The sequence below is a fragment of the Spermophilus citellus genome (assembly GCF_964194105.1).
Source record: "Spermophilus citellus genome assembly, chromosome: 1".
In the NCBI taxonomy this organism is placed as follows: domain Eukaryota; kingdom Metazoa; phylum Chordata; class Mammalia; order Rodentia; family Sciuridae; genus Spermophilus; species Spermophilus citellus.
The window spans coordinates 150,179,872-150,198,475 of record NC_138182.1 but is presented as its reverse complement, the minus strand read 5'-3'; the positions used below and the strand labels follow the sequence as shown (position 1 = coordinate 150,198,475).

At 44.1% G+C, this 18,604-nt stretch overlaps 1 protein-coding gene across 9 annotated transcripts in view; it reads right to left on the bottom strand.

The window, feature by feature from the left end:
• MGAT1 (alpha-1,3-mannosyl-glycoprotein 2-beta-N-acetylglucosaminyltransferase) overlaps positions 1-18,604 on the bottom strand; it is a 61,760-nt gene that overhangs the window by 38,124 nt on the left and 5,032 nt on the right. For 2 of the 9 annotated variants that reach the window (XM_081288767.1, XM_081288768.1), the window contains exons 1-2: positions 14,782-14,979; positions 3,791-5,035 (exon numbers count right to left, since the gene is read on the bottom strand). In XM_081288767.1, coding sequence (XP_081144893.1) covers positions 3,791-4,912 — 1,122 coding nt within the window. In that variant the 5' untranslated portion in view covers positions 4,913-5,035; positions 14,782-14,979. Of the gene's footprint in view, positions 1-2,489; positions 5,036-11,768; positions 11,890-14,781; positions 14,986-15,105; positions 15,300-18,604 lie in introns of those variants that run through there. The other 7 variants (XM_081288762.1, XM_081288763.1, XM_081288764.1 and 4 more) reach the window with 6 other exon arrangements.

The window sequence follows — 18,604 nt, the reverse complement described above, 5'->3', positions numbered from 1 at the left end:
AAATAAGCCAAGGGAGCCAGTAGGGGAAAGTTTAACAGCCTTAGTACTACCTGGCCCCCTTCCTTCTCAAACTTCATGGCTGCCACTCTGCTCCCTCCAGACACATGTGAGATCAGGGAACATTAGTAGGGGGGATCAAAATGAGCACCAAGAAAAGGAGGAAGGGGCTGGGGGTGTGGCTCAAGCGGTAGCGCGCTCGCCTGGCCTGCGGGCGGCCCGGGTTCGATCCTCAGCACCACATACCAACAAAGATGTTGTGTCCGCCGAGAACTAAAAAATAAATATTAAAAATTCTCTCTCTCTCTCTCTCTCTCTCTCCCCTCTCTCGCTCTCTCTTTAAAAAAAAAAAGAAAAGAAAAGGAGAAAAAGGAGAGTAATGGAGACAGGGATTTCTATGGGACTTTGTTTACATTGCTTCCACACATACTACTCTTCATAATCACCCCAGGAGGCACTACTGTTCTGGCCCCACAGAAAGAGGCTCTGGCAGGACAAATGGCTGATCCAAAGTCAGACATGTAGGTAGTGGACCCAGGTACATCACCACCATGACTTTTGCTACCAGACCTGTTCTCTATGCCTCAGAAAAGGAGATGTAGCACTTGGCCCCCACCAGCAAGGTTCTCTGACCTCTGCTCCCAATTATAAATTCCCTGTGACTTGCCCAGGTTAGACAATAGGTGAGTGGGAGAACAGATGGAGATTCAAGGGCCCCTCCAGTGGCAAACCACTTACCTCTACATAGGTCCTGTCAGGAAGTTTGAAATCCCATTTGTTAAAGATATTTAATAAATACAGTAAACTTGTACTATAAATTTGTATGTTATAGAAAGCTATATACGTTAAATATTTACATTACTATGTGGGTTTATTGATAAATGTTTTAGTCAGCTTTTAGTCTTTTTGAAAACAAAAGACCTGACAAGAACAATGGAGAGTTTATTTTGGCTCACAATTTCAGAGACTCTGTCTATGGTCAGCTGACTCCACAGCTCTGGGCCCAAGGTAATGCAGAACATGATGGTGGAAATACATGAAGAGGAAAGCAGCCCAGGCCATGGCAATAAGGATGCAGAAAGAACCTCACCAGGGACAAAAAAAAAAAAAAAAAAAACAACACCAAAGGCACACCCCTAGTGACTTACCTCCTCCAGCCCCACCCTACTTGCCTATAGTTACTGTCCAGTTAATCCATACCAGAAGATTAATCCACTTACTAGGGTTACAACTCTCATAACCTAAATATTTCAATTCTGAAAATTCATGCATTGTTTCACATGAGCTTTTTGAGGGAGACCTCATATCTAAATCACAACTATAAATATTTTATCTGTTTATATATGTAAGAAATCTGGTATGTATATAACCAAGGTAAAAGAAAGATGTGGAAGAGTATAGAAACATGTATTAAGAAAAAAAAAAAAAAGTGAATTTAAAAGTGGTGGTTTTATCTAACATTAACTGTCCTCCACCTCCCACCCTCCTGGCCTGTCCTCTGGCAACCCAACCCTGACAGGGTTCTACTACAAAATCCACTAAAGACTCAGGAAGGCCTGGCCAGAGACTTCATACAACACATCTGGGGATGACTCACTCAACTCAATGAATGTAATCCCACCAGAGTGACCAAGATAAGAGAAGGGCAAAAGCCAAGACTTATGGAGGGAAGGCCATATGGAAGGTAAAAATAGCTGTCCTGAAGCTGTTTCCCCAGTGCCCATCCCTTCTATGCAGAACCCATCCAGACACCTCTGCCATACACATCTGATATAAAGCTCAAAAGTGGTTTCTGTCAATGAAGTCAGTTAGCCCTAGGATTTTTCAAACCCACTAATGAAATCAAGTTAATGGGGTCACAAGCAGCATTAAAAAAAAAAAAAAAGAAAAAGAAAAAAATTAGAAGAAAATAGAAATTCTCAGAATGCATTACATATGATATGGATAATTTTAGGAACCGTCTGGTATGTGTATGTGTGTGTGTTCTGGGTGTTAGTATAAAAAAACATTTTCACTAGGGTCACTAAAGTGTCACTGCACAGCCGACCCTGGTATCCACTATGTATCCTGGAGCTCACTGCCCTATGGGGAGAGGGAGCTACCCAAGTCAGCAGAAAGCACACAACCCAAAACAGCTACTTAAAGGGTTTAGATGCCCTGGTTCTCTCTCAGACCAAGGCTGAGAAACTAGCTTCTAAACCTCCTGCTGAGGGTAACATAGCCCACATCTAGAGATTAACAGTAGGAGTAGAGCCTGGGGGCTCTCTACACCCTCAAGCTTGGCCTTTCTTTCTCAGCTGGTCCTTCCTCAGCTGTTGGATGACTTTCTCCTTCCTGTTTTTCCAGTTATAATCATCTGCTTTCCTTCCTTCAACTTATCCACCCCCTACCCTACCCCACTTCCCTTGCTGCTCATTCTTCCCTTTTTTCACTTTTGCTCCCCTACCCTTCACCTCCTCTCCAAAGATATATACACACACACACATTTTGCAGACAGTTCAGCCTTTACTTTATTTTTGAAAATAATTCTGTAGATTCCACTTTCTTCCATGAAACCGAGGTCAAGCAAGAAACAAAAACATACAAATTCCTCTCCAACCTGCCATCTGCATCCTGGTCTGTAAGGACATGGCAACGTTTGGGGGGAGGCTGGGCAGGACCTGATGCATGGACAGGGCTGTCCTAGTTTCAGTTACATTAACTCATATGCGGAAAGCCACCAGAAGCCAAAGCCTCCTGGGGAGGTGACCAAACCCCAGGGGCAAAAGGACACAAAGAGCTCATTTATTTCCCACCAAAGCCAGTGTGGAACCTTCCTAAAGCAATAGGGAAGGGACTTATTTTTAGAAAGGAGGGGGGGAAGAACAAGGTCTCTTTGAGGCAAAAAGAGGGAAGGTAGTCCCACACAGGCTTTCCCCCTACTATCTTTGCCCTGACATGAGCTGAGAAGGGGTTTTGCTTTTCCCTCTTCCACTTTTCATCTTAGAAACCACACACTGCTAGGCTGCAGAGAATGAAGACCTGAGAGGAAGTCAGGGTAAGAAGGAAGAGCTGGAGGCAGTAAAGCCTGGGGAACAACTCTACCCCACCCCTCATGGTGAAACCCTTTTGGTTAGTCTCCTTTTGGCCCCAAATGTTCACTTCTCACATAATCCAGCCCCACATAGTAGGTGAAGAAGAAGAGTAGTACAGGGCTCATGCCCTGGCTGAAAGAGGAGGCTTGGTCAAGAGTTAGTTGCCAACCTCTCTACAGATGACTTGGAGAAAATTCAGGACATAGACATTCCCAGTCCCAACAAGCCCAAGTCTCCCGCTACCACACAGTGGTTTCTTGCTTAATACTCCACCCCAACATACCCCAGAATGTTTCCCCTTCTGACTCCCTTGAAAACGGGAGAATAAACCCTCACCTTATCATTTGTGCACTCAAATGCCACTCAAAACAAACAAAAAGATGATGATAAAATGGACCCAAGAGGAAAACAGACAGGATGATGCAGCCCAGGGACTGCTATCCTATCTCAGCTCATGTATGGCAAGAAAGGGACCCAAAAGGGACAGGCAGGTACTGCTAATTCCAGCTAGGATCATAGCCATCCCAGGTCTGTGGGGGTGCCAGGTGGACACGGCGGCCCCGAAACTGGAAGGTGACAATACCCCTGTAGCCAGCCCTGGGAACACCTGACTTGAGATCATCCATGACACCCAGGGCCTTGGCAAAGGCCTTGAAGCTGTCCCTGCCTGTGTACTGTACTCGCACCTCCCCCAGCTCCTTCCGATCATTGGTCCTCACTTTCTCCACCTGTAGCTGAGGAGCACTGTAGACACGAGCAAGGAAATCCCGGTCATAGGCCTCCTGCTGCAGGTATGACAGGTCCAGCTGTGTAAAGGGCACAAACTGCTGGTTCAACTTGATAAACTTAAGATGCTGGTCAAAAAACTGCCCGTGGCTTACACCCTTACGGCCAAAGGTCATCGTTCTTGAGATTTCAGGGCGCACACAGGCTCGGCCCTTCCGCTGCTCAGGCCGACGCATCCAGTCATCCCAGAAGGCCTTAGGCCACTTGGGCTCTAACTCATCCCACAACTCAGCTAACAGTAGCCAGCCCAGGCCAGGGAAAAAGTCTGTGCGATACAGCAGCTCAGGCTTGCTTGAGTCCACCATCTGTTCCTTACCATTGTCATTCCAAGCAGATACACACCAGAGGGAGGGGTCATCCCTCAGCAGTGGATAAGTGGCTTGGAAGTACTCGAAGAAGTCTGGTGCCACCTCTAGATCATCCTCCACCACCACAGCTGCTGGGAACTTGAACTCATGGAAAATCTGTCCCAATGCCCAGCGGTAGTGCCTGGCAATCTTATAGTAGCCCTGGAACTTGCGATGGTCTGGTTGCACAGCAATGTTGCTTAGGTCAGGCTGTTGGATGTGTGTGACTGCGTTGCCATAAGAAGCAATGACCTGGGCTGTCTCCTCATGCCCACAGTCCTGGCTGACAATGATGGGGAAGTGCTCAGCTGAGGGCCGATAATGCAGCAACTTGTCCAAACAGCGCCGAACAGTGCTGCGGTCACAGGCAATGACCAGGATGGGGATCACATCTGGCGGTGAGGTCACAGGCACACGAGGCCGGGCAGGAGGTGCCACAGTAGGCACCCTCCACCGCTGGCTCCATAGAGCATGATGCTCTCTGATTTGCTGCAACAGCCACCGCTGACGCTCCAACTCCACCTCAGCATCCTGGGCCAGGCGGGTCACCTCCCGGGTAAGGCTGGCTGGGTCATCATCAAAAGCACTGTCTGAGGGTGGCCTGCCAGGCGCTGGGCGTGTCCAGAAGAAGAGGAGCAGCAGGGCGTTCCAGGCTACAAAGAGGATAGCGCCCCACAGCACAAGCCCTGCAGACTGCTTCTTCAGCATCCTGGCCCCCACAGGGGAGGGCGGGCAAAGAGAGGGCTTAAGGCTGCCTGGTTGCCTGGCTCACTGGCCCACGGTTCTAGGATTGTTTCCTCCAGAATGTGGGACTAGGAAGCAGCCATGAACCTAAAGAGAGGAGAGAGAAAAACCAACCATCACCATAAAGACACATAGCCCCACAACCCTATGGGGTGGAAGAATGTGAGGTGCAGAACAGGTGAAAATGTGAAGAAGGGAAGCTAGCAGGCTCACTCCAGATTCTCTTAGAAAAGAGTTGCCCTTTGCCTAAACTAGGATTAGGGTACCATGCTCCAATCTCCAAAATAAGCTAATGAGTCCTCAGAAAAGCAATACATGCTTTCAGGGGAGGTAGAAAATGACACAGGTGGAAGAGAGAGAACAAAAGAACACCAACTCCCCCTTCTTTATCTGACAAATTTCATTTCCCATCTTCCATGTGGAAATTAAGGGAGGAAGAAGTAAAAGGTGAGATCTTCTTCTTCCCATTCCTCAAATCAAACTGTCCTAAGATTATTGATTTAAAAAATCATGTATCATATGATAACCTAATAAGGAAACACAAGAGTCATTCCCATAAATTCAGGAGTAAAGCCACATTGCCCATGATCTCCACGGCTATTAACATTCTAGGAAGTACTGGCCAATACAACTGTACTACAGAAAACAGGCAGAAATGGGAAAGTAAAATTATCTCTATTTGTTAATGCTGCAAGAATGTGCCTAGAAAACCCTAAGACACTAGATGATAAAATAAAACCAAATAAAGAACAAAGCAAGAGAGCAGATATAAAAACACAAAAAATCAATAGCTGTCATATCTACACATATTAATTCATTAGAAGAAAAAGTGGATGAGAAAATCCTATTTAGAAAAACCAAGAAAATTATAAAATACTGAGAAATAATTTTAACAAGAAACCTCCTGAAAAACACAAAAGAAGACTTGAATCTCCCTTTTCCTCAGTTAAGACATTTCAGTACCATCAGAAATTCCAATAAGAGGGCTCAGTGGTAGAGCATGTGTGAGGTACTGGGTTCAATTCTCAGTACTGCATATAAATAAATAAAATAAAGGTCTATCACCAACTAAAAATATATCTTAAAAAATACTTTAAAAAAAGAAATCTCAATAAAAATAATTTTATGGGGATAGATCAACTGACATAAATCCAACATGAAAAACTAAACACACAAGAATATCAAGGCAAATAATAAAAATGAGTTGTGAAGGACTTGCCCCTACCGGATATTAAAATACTACATACTATAAAGCCTCTATAATTAAAACTGTGCTACAGGTACAAATAACAGACCATGCAGTGAAGCAGAATTAGACACAAAGAAAGCTATGTATATGACAAAGGTGATATTTTCAACTACGAGAGAAATAACAGTATTGTTAACAGGGTTAATAATAATTATAATCAATTCAAAAAATGTAAAACTTGACCTGAATATAAGGATAACTTACAAGTGAATCAGAAATCTAAATATAAAAAATAAAATTATAAACGTGCTAGAAGAAACCTGAATAAATTCCTCTAGAATCTGAGTGCAGTGGAAGGTTTTCTAAGTATCACTCAAAATCCTGATGCAGTAAAAGATTTATATATTTTATTAATTGGAACACATTTGTGTGGATAAAAACATCATGAGAAAGTCAAAAGACAAATGAAAAAGTGGGAGAGAATTTTGGCAACGTAAAGGACAAATCAGTGTAATACTTTAAATAAAGAAGGAACTTTTCTTGGGCATGTTGGCACACACCTGTACTCCCAGCAGCTGGGAGAAAAGGAGTGCTGAAACAGGAGGATCCTAAATTCAAAATGAGTCTCAGCAACTTAGCAAGTCCTTAAGCAACTTAATGTAACCCTGTGTAAATAAAAAATAAAAAAGGTTGGGGACGAGGCCTTTTAAAAACTGAGGGGAAGCTGGGAGTGATGGCTCATGCTTGTAATTCCAGTGACTCAGGAGGCAAAGACAAGGAGGATCACTAGTTCAAAGCCAGCCTCAGCAAACTTAGCAAGACACTTAGCAACTCAGTGAGACCCTGTCTCTAAAGTAAAAAAGGGTTGGGGATGTGGTCTAGTGGTTAAGCACCCCGAGTTTAATCCCCAATAACAACAACAACAACAACAACAACAAACTAACTGATGGAAAGACATAGTAGCTCATGCCTATAATTCCAGCAACTGGGGAGGCTAAGGCAGGAGAATCTCAAGTTTGAAGGTAGCCTGAGCAATAACAAGGCCATAAGCAGCTTCTTCACAGGACCTTGTCTCAAAATAAAAAGGTCTACAGATGTACAAGAGGACCCCTGGGTTCAAATGGATTCAATTCCCAGTACAAAAAAAAAAAATTATTTTTGAGGGAAAGAAAAGGCCAAAAATTCCATAGAAAGTGGACCACTTCAAAATGGGTAACTCGAAAGAAAATATACAAAAATGGTCCTTAGACGTATCAAAAATATATTCAACTACACTCATAACAAAACTATCCTAACATTTCCCACCCATCAGACTGACAAAATTATTATCCTTTTAATGTAACTGAAGAACAGACGTTCTTAATTTTGGGCCAGGGGGACAAACTCATTGGTAGAGCACTTGCCTAGCATGTGTAAGGAATTTCCAGGTTCAATCCCCAGTACCACCACCAAAAAAAAAAAAAAAAAAAAATTGGTAGTGTCCAATTAGCCAGGGTTTCTTTTAATATGTATTACACTTTTGGCATCATAACTAAGAGACCTAATCCCAGGTCATGAAGATTTTTCCCTATGTTTTCTTCTGTAAATTTTACAGTTTTTAGGTTTCACATTTAGGCTTATGATTAATTTTGAGTTAATTTTTTGTATGCCATGAGATATAAATCCAAAGTCGTTTTATAGCAGTTTGGCTATTTGTCAAAATGATAAAAACAGTTACCATATGACCCAGCAAGACCACTCCTAGGTATACATGGTTTACCCAGAATAACGAAAACAGATATCCACACAAAAACTATGAGAATGTTTAAAGCAGCTTTATTCATAAACCACTCAAGATTGGAAATAACCCAAAGGTCCATAAACAGGGGAATATGTAAAAATAAATGTGACTTACCAAAACAATGGAGTAATATTAAACAATAAAGAATAAGCTACTGATACACACAACATATGGCTGAATCTCAAAATAATTTTGCAAGATGCAAAAGTACAATACACTAAATTTTATTTACATAAAACTCAAGAAAATACAACTAAACAGATCACTGGTTGCCTGGGGACAGGGGCAGTGTTTGGGGGTATTTCAAAAGGACATTAGAAAACATTTGGAAGCACAGATAAATTTATTATCTTGATTGTGGCAATAATTGCATAAGTATATACAGGTTAAAACTTAAACTGTACCTCAAAACATGCAGTTCACTGTGAGTATGTCCATTATACCTCAAAAATGTTTTATTAAAAAAAAAATTGACTAAAATGACAAAACTGAATACAAATCGGAGAGTATTCATATTAAATGACTGCTAACTACTGAGTTAAGCAAGAGGATATCACAACTCCTAAGGAATATACCCCAAGTATTTAGAGGTAGAGGGCCCTGACTATGATGTCCTCATACCATTTTTATTCTTGCAATATTTTTGTTTTAAACTATTTACAAATAGTTTTTTTAAAATAAGATATGGGAACATGGCTACAAATCTGAATAGCTTCATCCACTAGCATGTCCACAGCTGGGCACATTCAACAAGGCAAACTGAGACAATATGCTTGCCCAGAATGGCTCAATCACCTCACAACATGTATCACATATCTGCTCTCTGCCAGGCTCTTGGAAAAACATACAGCCAAGAAGAAAAAGACATGGCCCCAACCAACCCTCTATACTCTATCAGACCCCATTTCTTTTTTTTTTTTTTAAAGAGACAGTGAAAGAGGAGGGAGAGAGAGAGAGAGAGAGAGAGAGAGAGAGAGAGAGAGAGAGAATTTTTAATATCTATTTTTCAGTTCTCGGCGGACACAACATCTTTGTTGGTATGTGGTGCTGAGGATCGAACCCGGGTCGCACGCATGCCAGGCGAGCGCGCCACCACTTGAGCCACATCCCCAGCCCCCAGACCCCATTTCTTGAAAGATCTGAAACACTCTAATTCTCAAATAGCTGCCATTCCAAACCAATTAACTCAGTGGCATTCCTGCTTCTGGTCTCAACCCTTCATACCCCAAGGCTTCAAGCATGTATGTTCTTGTGCCAACTGCTCTGCCAGTAACCCTGTGCCTCACAACCCAGTACTCTATCCTAGCCAAAAGCCTGGGTCCTATACCTCATCTCTACAGCTATGGGGTCTCAACAGATCTGGTATCAAAGAACTGATCCTGAAACATCTCTAAAGAGACTTGGAGTCTGTCTCCCTTGTGGAGAAACTCTCCCAGTCCCTGCTTCCATCTATCACCACTTGGTATCCCTCCCAGAAACCAGCTACCCCTACAATTCTAGAACACTAGTCTTCTAAGAAACCTTAAGTCTTTTTCCATTTAACTGTGTAATTACATACCTATTTATTAAGGCTCACCTACTATAGTATAAATAATCGAAAAATGCACAGATTTCCAGTTTCTTCACTCCCTTTCAGGATGTGGTCAATGTTGGAACTAATAGCCAGAATTCCCTATCCTTAACTTCCTGTGTCCTAAGTGACTAAGCAAGAAAGTCTTTAAATAAAGGATGGGGGGAAAATAAAAGAGGCTGAACTCCATTAACTGATGTGCTTCCTTGGGGCTCAGAGAACAGATTGTCCCTGATTTATCAATGAGCCTCCTCAGATGTGCAAGTTCTCAGACTGATGACAAAACCCCAAGAGACTATATACTTGAGGTCTCAATCCTTCAGATGAATTCGGTACCCTTTGGATTACTTTTCATTATTCTCTAAGCAATGGAATTAGGTGGAATACAACCTCCTTCCCCACACTTCTAAGCCATGCAGATCAATGTAGTCTTCAACCACCTCCTCGGTGGATTGATCTTAGCAAGTCCACAAGCATCTAGAGTAAATGAAGAGCCCACAGGAAAATCTACCCCAGCCCAGTCCTGCCTCTGCCCCCAATGTTTTTTTCTCCACCCCATGGTCCTTGCTTATCCATATATTCTCTAAGACAGGAAGCTCACTTCTATCTGGAAGTTAACAGTATGTAAAAATACACAGACCATGAGTGCATTGCACTCTCCAGCAGCTAGCTGATTGTGTGCAGAGTGATGCCTAAATTGAGACCCTGGCCAGAAGAGCTGAACCACTTCTCTGAGTGCTGCTCAGGCCACCATTGGGAGGGCAGGGCCTTAACAAAGGCAAGCCTGAAAGCCCAGAGACAATGCCTAGTGGTCACCCTCTGTTTTCCCACCGAGACTTAATTTTCTCACCTTTAAGATGGAAATCATAATAGAAGACCTCACTGGGTTTTGTGAGAATTCGATGAGATAACCCATGTCCGATATTCAGAACAGTGCCAGACAGATGCGTGACAACATAAATTCTTGCCAGTCACTCGTTTTCTTTCTTCCACACTTTACTAGATTCACTACAGGTCCCCTAACATTCAACCCTACCCTCAGGGTCTTTGCAAGCTTGTGGATGCCTAATCTGCTCACCCCTATCTTGATAACCCCGATTCACATCTGCCAGAACATATTCCTTGGTGTCTTCAGATCATGCAAGTCCATATCCCCTGCATGACAATGAGCACTAGAATGACCACTTGCTCATATTTCAACCCTTTCAGCTGAAGGTTGCATAAGAATAGGGATTCTCCACAATGCTGTGCTAGGTAGAACCCTCGGTATTTGCCAATGTGCCCATGATCTAAAAACCGGTTTCAATGTGGATGTCACACACATCCACAATCCCTCAACTGCAATTCACAAAAAAACAAACAAACAAACAAAAAAACACTGAAAAACTAGTTTTCTAAATTCATTTGGCAGTAAAATCTCACCCAACCTCATCTGGTGAAATCTGATCTGATCTGGTGAGGTTATGTATAGTCTTTATTTATCCCACTTATATATCTTGTTACAGAAATAAACATGGTGAACTGTGATATACTGTTTCAGATCTCATAACATAATAGATACACCAGATCATTTCTGTAAAGACAAAATTCTAAATTTTAAAATATGACACACTTGGACCTTCACAACAAAGGGACTCACATTCTTTTACAACTTTATCTCTAACCATAAACCCCAGAAGCTCCATACTTTGGCCTCAAAAGGCAACTATTTCTCCAATAAATATACTTTCACACTGCTATACACTGCTACGTCTTTGCTCCAGCTGCTCCTTCATCCTGAAATGTTACCCACAGTTCACCTGCAAGCCACCCACATATTCCTTAAGTTCCAATTCAGGTGACTTCTTCCATAATATCCCAGAGCCAGGCCTACCATGACTATACTTGCAAAGCACTCTCTCACACGGTAACAGAATCTGTGGCCTTACCTGGCTCTCACCTTACTCCTTAGGGAAAAAAGCTCTATGATCTCTGCATCTACCACAGTGCTTGGCACAAGTGTAAAGTTCAAGTGGCTACATAATGCTTGCATTATTAACTATATTGGGGAGGTGAAAAAAAAGACCAAAACAGCAGCAAGAAAGTGAAGGATTACATTTCCCAAAGATGACCACTACATATCCTATCCGACATGCTCTTCTTATAAAATGACAGTGACACTCTTCCCTCCACAGATGAGGGTTCACATTTCCTCCCTTTGACTCTGGAAGAAGTAAGGTTATGTGACCTGCAAGTTCACAAAGGCAAAACAGATTCTATCTGGCGCACTAAAGATACTTGCTTTTAGAACCCTACCACATGGGCAGGACACTGAAAGGTATTCCAGCTGACAACCTCAACTTCAGTCCCAGCTGACAGCCAGTATCAATCACTGAACATGGTAGGAAGCCTTCCAGATGATCCCAGCCTCAGCCACTTCTGACTGCAACTGCATGAAAGACCACAAGAATGAAATAGCTGAAACCATTTTTTCAAGCCACTAAGTTTTGTGGCGACTCCTTAAGGAGAAAGAAGCACTTGCAATAGTGAGTAAAATAGAATCTAAGTAACTCTGCCAAGCAGAGCAAATGCTTTCCTCCCTGCCCTTTGTAGTCTGGCCCCAAGTCCAAATTCAGAGGCCTTGTTTCTACTCACATCCCCTTCCTTATTAAGTATCCTATTGCTAAATGACAAACTGCCTCAAAATTTGGTCACTTAAAACTATAGCAATCATTTATTTCCTCTCACAATTTCTATAGCTCAAGAACTTGGAAAGTGGGGCACAGAGGGGATGACCTGTCTCTGTTCTACTATGTCTGGAACCCAGGCTGAATGACTCAAAAGCTGAAGGCTAGACTCACTCATTCTCTCACATCTGTAAGCTAAGGTTGGCTTTGGATGAGACATTAACTGGAGTGCTGGAACACCTCCAAGTGGTCTCTTCACATGGTCTGGGCTTCCTATGAAGATGATGGCTAAGTTCCAAAGGTAAATGTCCCAAGAAAAGTAAAAGCTAGTTGAAGCTGTATTCTTTTCCTGATCCAACCTTGGTTCACTTCTGCCTTACTCACTGGTCAAGGGAATCACTGGTCCCTTCCCACATTCAAGGGAAGAAAACCACAAACTCCACCTTTGGGAGGGAAAAGGACAATGTCATATTGTAACACATATGGTATGGAATGAAATGGAATATTTATGGGTAAAGTCATTTTGGGAAAAAAAAAAAAACAACCTTTTTTAAAAATAGAACAACTGCCCAGCAAAGTGGTATACACCTGTAATCCCAGTACCTCCTGAAGTTGAGGCAAGAGGATCTCAAGTTCAAGGCCAGCCTCAGCAACTTAGCAAGGCCCTATACAACTCAGTGAGACTCTCTCAAAATAAAATAAAAAGTTAAAAAGGTCTGGGGATGCAGCTCAGTGGTAAAATGCCCCTGGGTTCAATCCCCAGTACAAAACAACAACAACAACTAAACAAAACAAACAACAACAAAAAAAGTAACTATATGTCATCCTGACCTGAGTTCCTAATATTATTCATAAGATTTGCCAGCAAGGCCCAACTCAAGATTGATTTTAACTTTCTTGAGTTTTTTAAGAATTCCTTTAGGGAAATGAAACAGCCAATCTATACCACTAAGTTTAAAGACATAATCAGCATAATAGCAGGAGAAAATTGAGGTTTTTTTAGTATGTAAAACCTTCAACCAAAACCCAGGTGACTGTGGGCAGGACCTACCAATCCCTACAGGACTTAGGTTTTTTTCCTCTGAAGGACTGCCTAAAAACAGATTCCATTCTAACACTCTTGATTCCATGCTTGTCCCCTCTCTCTGGAAAAAATGTTTCTCAAATAACAAGTAAACACCAAATAAGTCAACTTCTAATTATAAGCAATTGGGGAAAAATTACTGTCTAGCTTTAAAATTAAACACAGAGTAGAAGGAATGTCTACAGACTATCCCTTCCATTTGCCTTGCTTGCTGTGTTAAAAGCACTGCTTAAAAAGTTTAGAACACATAGGACACATCACAGATAATGGAGATCAACGTGAATCACTATTTTTCGTGTTCATTATTTTATTCTTGTATCATGTACTGGGCTCCATAATTTCAGAAGGATGGAAAAAGTGAAAGGGAGTCAGAAGATACACTAAATAATTCAAGGGTTTAGAAAAGAAGACCTAGGAGGGATGGGATACAGGTTATTCAGCTTAGGAAAAAAGGGGTAGAGGAAATACAATGCTAGTATGGCAAAAGGCACGAAGGTCTGGGACTCAGGCAATCGAGCACCAACAGGCCAGGTAAGTTGCCTCTTGGGCAAGTTACTTGTCCCTCATCTATAAAGTTCAGGGTTGAGCTGGTCATCTCCAAGGTCCTTCATGACTGACTAGAAGATGATGAGTGACAATTTCCCCAATCCCTCAAACAGGAAATAAGTTTAACCTTTGCATTCCACCAAGGCTGGGCATACTACAGTACTCTCACTTTCTGTGAGGACACCGAATCAGGTTTTCCTTAATGTGAAGAAATGAGGCAGCAGTGATTTGAGACGGAAGGAAGACCCTGGAGGATGCCAGCATCTGAGAAGCATTTTAAATGACAGAAAATAAAGCTGAACATTATCTGCCAGTGATATTCAAAGTAAAGACTAAACACATTACAGAAGCAAAGGTTAATCCAAGTAAAGCTTCACCCTTGGGCTCATGCTTCTAAGGGGACACTGATCCGGCCAGCTACAATCCCTCTGCTCCAAGCTTTGTAAGGCAGGAGGTCCCTAATTCACACACATTAGCAAGCAAGTAGAAAAAAGTTTTCTAACTTAACATATTTCAACATTGGTTCAATTTTTCCTTCTGGCTGAGCAAAAACCACCGGTAGAAACTTGTGGAAAGGACGCTGGGGTGTTTTGGGGGGGAGTGGGAGAAGGTCACTTCCTGTTCCCCAAACCCACGGCAGCGATCCCACCTCCGCCCAGCCCCGCACCCACGGTCGCCCGCCCGGCGGCGGAGTTTCACAACAGACTCCCCACTCTGCCCTCCCTCCAACAGCTGGAGGCCCTGGGATTCCAAAAGCTGAACAGAGTTCGACTTCCCGGCTCAGGGGAGACTGAAGCACAGCCAGCACTTAAGTCGGCCCAGACAGGTCCGGAGGCAAGCCCCTCTCGCAGGGGCTCTCAGCACTACCCGGACTTTGGGCAATACCCGGAGTTCGCTTCCTCGGGGAGTCCCTCCACGCCCGCAGGGCCTTCCTCAGTTCCCTCCCTAGGATAAGCCTTAGAACTGAAGGACGCCGGCGTTCCCACACTCTTACTTACCAACTTCCTAGCCTTAAACTTGGCCCGCCCGGGACGCGGGGAGCGAGCCCGGTGCCCCGGCGCGTCCCAGGCGCTCGCGCAGCTGACGTCCCGTTCGCCTCACCAGCCCTTCCTGCTGCGCGCCGGGCCGGACTCCCGGGCGGGCAACGTGGCCCTTCCCCGGGGAGGGCGGGGCCAGCCGCTGCTCTCCGCCCCGCCTCGGGCCCGCCCTGACCCTGCCTTCCTGGGCCCTCCTCCTCTCCCGGACTTTCCAATCACCCGCAAGATGGCACATCACATTTTCCTAGGTCCCCAATTTCAGGGGTGGACATAAAAATAACTTACTTTTAAGCCTGTCCCTACTTGCAGTCGCAACTCCTCAAGAGCTGATACCCGACCTCACCCACACTTAAAAGATCCCTGTACTCTAGACTTCCGCTGGTGTCTCTTCCTCAACTGCTCTAGTGTCCAGAGCTTTGTGGAGTTTGGAGAACAGCAAAACTGGTGTTATAAGGTTTCAAAGGGTGTGCCCCAGGTAAGCAGAGCATCCCAAACAGGGCATTCGCCAAACAAAGCCCAAGGATTTGGAAGCTATCTCCTACCCACAACTCCAGAGAGGCTTCAGAGTCTAGATTGGAAAAACAAGAGGGGCTGGTGATACAGGAACCCGGGTGTCAAAAGGAAGTCAGGGAGGAAACACCTGCTGCCAAAGGCACTGTTGAGAGCCAGTTGTTGTTTCTTTCTTGTTTTTTCCTTTGGGGGGTGGAGAATGAAAGTGGTTAGTTCTGAGTGAAAAAGCAGAGACACAGGCTTGCCTGCTGGGACCATCAGACCTAACTAAGAAGAGAAGGAATAAATCACAGGCACAGGCTTTTGTGGTTGCCATGTAAAAGAGATATGGAAAGTGCCCCCAGAAAAGCCTAAAAGTCAGTGTCCCTTTGATATTTTAGAAGAAACCTAAAGGGAAGGTGAAGGAGGGTTTCAGGACTCAGGCCAATCAAAGGAAGGAAATTCAGTAACAAATAACTGTGACATGAGTCACAAGGGTGGAGAAAAGATGAAGACCAGAGTTTGCTGAGGAGTCAGCAGTGGATCCAGAGCAGAGATAGAATTTCTCTAAAGCCTGAGCACTGGATTCCATGACAGGCCACTCCAGTAAAAGCCAGGCACCACAATGAGCCATTCTGTAATTTAGAGGTGTATGGGAGTCCCTGCTGTGTCCACAACATAAGCCTGACTCCCTTCCACCAACAACCTTCCCTGGGTGACCCTTTGCAGAGGCCTCAGTTCACCACCACCCACCCCTCACCCAAAGAAGTGAGAGTGGGGAGCTGATAACTAACTACTAGCTGCTCTGTAGGTAACTTTCCAGAGAAGGACCACCACTATATCACCAGGACACACTCCAATGACATCAGACCCTCCCCTGCCTATGTGTTTCTCCAAGGTGATCTAGAGCACAAGGCAGCCTAGAACTCCAGTGTGTGCTCGCTAAGTTGTTTCTATATGAAGCCAGAGTTCTGCAGAGTTCTGAAGAACCAAAAGATGGACTTATCTTAATGGCCCCTGCATGTAAGTGAAGAGCTAAAACAAAACTATAAGGAATCACCAGGCATAAAGGCCTCCACAGGCAAGACCTCTCCCTCGGCCTCTCCTAACTCTTCTAGCAGCTCTTCAGAGTATACAACATAAACTCTATTCTACAGATAGGAGATTGAGGCTTAGGGTAAGCAATAACTTGCTGGAGGTCACAACCCTTAGTGAGCACCATGGCCAGATTTTAGACCCAGGCATTCCTGCCTCTAAACCTAGCACTCATTCTCTCCCCTCATGCATGCTTAGTGCTACTGTTCTCTGAGATGGCTGTGTGCCCAGCATGACAGGAACACAATGGTGTGCCAGAGAAATCTCGACTGTAGCAGCTGGAGTCCTGCCCTGAAGAAGTACAATAAGAGAAGAGCTGACACATCAATGAGGCTTGACTATGTGTGGATATGTGTGTATCTATGATTTCTGGTTTAGCTGACAGTCTGGATTGTGACAGGAAACTCAAGACCAGGCTCATGTGCCAGGCAGAGGCCAGCATCTCTGTACCTCTGCCCTCTCTCTACACTTTCCTTATGAAGGGAATTAAGGGACACAAGGGCCCTACACATCACACTCAGTGTCAAAAGTATGAAGGAAAACAATGAAGTTCCTAAACGTGTTAAAGGTTGGTAAACTGATCTGTAGATTAAGAAACTAAAACCACGTTCCAGGAGAATAGACAGACATAATCAGGTGCTGAAAGGTTGGGGAAGACTGAATAGCCCATGTCTTGTCATTCCCACCTCTAACCATAATACTCCTCCATGTAAGGCAGGTAGATGGGAAACGAGATGGCTAGGGATAAAGGAGGGCTGTGCTATATTTGCATAACTCCCCACTCTCTGCAGTCCTTCATTTGAGAATGAAATAAATTTTTGAATGAAAAAAAAAAAAAAGGGAAACATTTGGTCCGAGAGGTAAGAAGCCAGGAAAATGAGTGCCAAAATGACCTGGGAAAAGGAGGCCTTGGGCCAGAAGTAATGGCACAGGCCTGAGGAAGCTGAGGCTGGAAGATCACAAGTTGCCAGCCTTAGCAACTTAGAACAATTTTCTTTTTATTCTTTCTCTGTTTGTCTAGCTCTCTTTTGGTGGTAGTAGGGTGGGGTGGGCAAGAGAATATATTGTCCCTATTCATTCTATCTTATTCTATAACCAGATCCTCCTATTCCATTTGCACATAATCCAATCCCATGCTCCTTAAAAATAGAAAATAAAAAGGGCAGGCTGGGGCTGGGGCTCAGTGGTAGAGTGCTCAGCTCTCACGTTCGAGACCCTGGGTTCAATCCTCAGCACCACATAAAAATAAATGAATAAAATAAAGGTATTGTGTCCAACTACAACTAAAAAATAAATAATTTTTAAAAAATACCTAGTATCCTCCACACATACATACATACACACACACACACACACACACATACACACACACACACCTTGGGCTCTTGATAGAGGTTGCATGGGAAGAAGCTATCATGAAAAGAAGGGCAGAAACAAGGGACCAGGTATCTAGATTCTGCAGATATGCCTGGGATTGGATTATGTGCAAATGTCTCCCCAGAGAGACACAGAAACCCAGCTTATAAAGTCAAAGAAAGGAGAAGAGATTAACACAATAATCAATGAGCAATGCCTGTGAAATCTAACTTTTAGTTAGCCATCTACAATTCCTTTGCAAATAAAGAAGGGTATACATAAAAACACATCATCTATCATTGGTCCCCATGAGTGGCAGGCCCTGGCATCCTGATGGCCCTGCAATAAGGTGAATGGTTGTCTTGAGAGAAACATCTTGGAGAGAAAGGAGGGAGGGAGGGACAGAGAAAGGAGGGAGAGAGGGAGGGAGGAAGAGAAGGAGGGAGGGAGAGACAGAGAAAGGAGGGAGAGAGGGAGGGAAGTAGGAACAGAGAAAGGAGGGAGGGAGGGAGAGACAGAGAAAGGAAGGAGAGAGGGAGGGAGGAGGAGGAGGAGGGAGGGAGGGACAGAGAAAGGAGGGAGGGAGGGAGGGTCAGAGAAAGGAGGGAGGGAGGGAGGGAGGGACAGAGAAAGGAGGGAGAGAGGGAGGGAGAGAGGAAGAGAAGGAGGGAGGGAGGGAGAGACAGAGAAAGGAGGGAGAGAGGGAGGGAGGGAGGGACAGAGAAAGGAGGGAGGGAGGGAGAGGCAGAAAGGAGGGAGAGAGGGAGGGAGGAAGGAAGAGAAAGAGGGAGGGAGAGAGGGACAGAGAAAGGAGGGAGGGACAGAGAAAGGAGGGAGGGAGGGA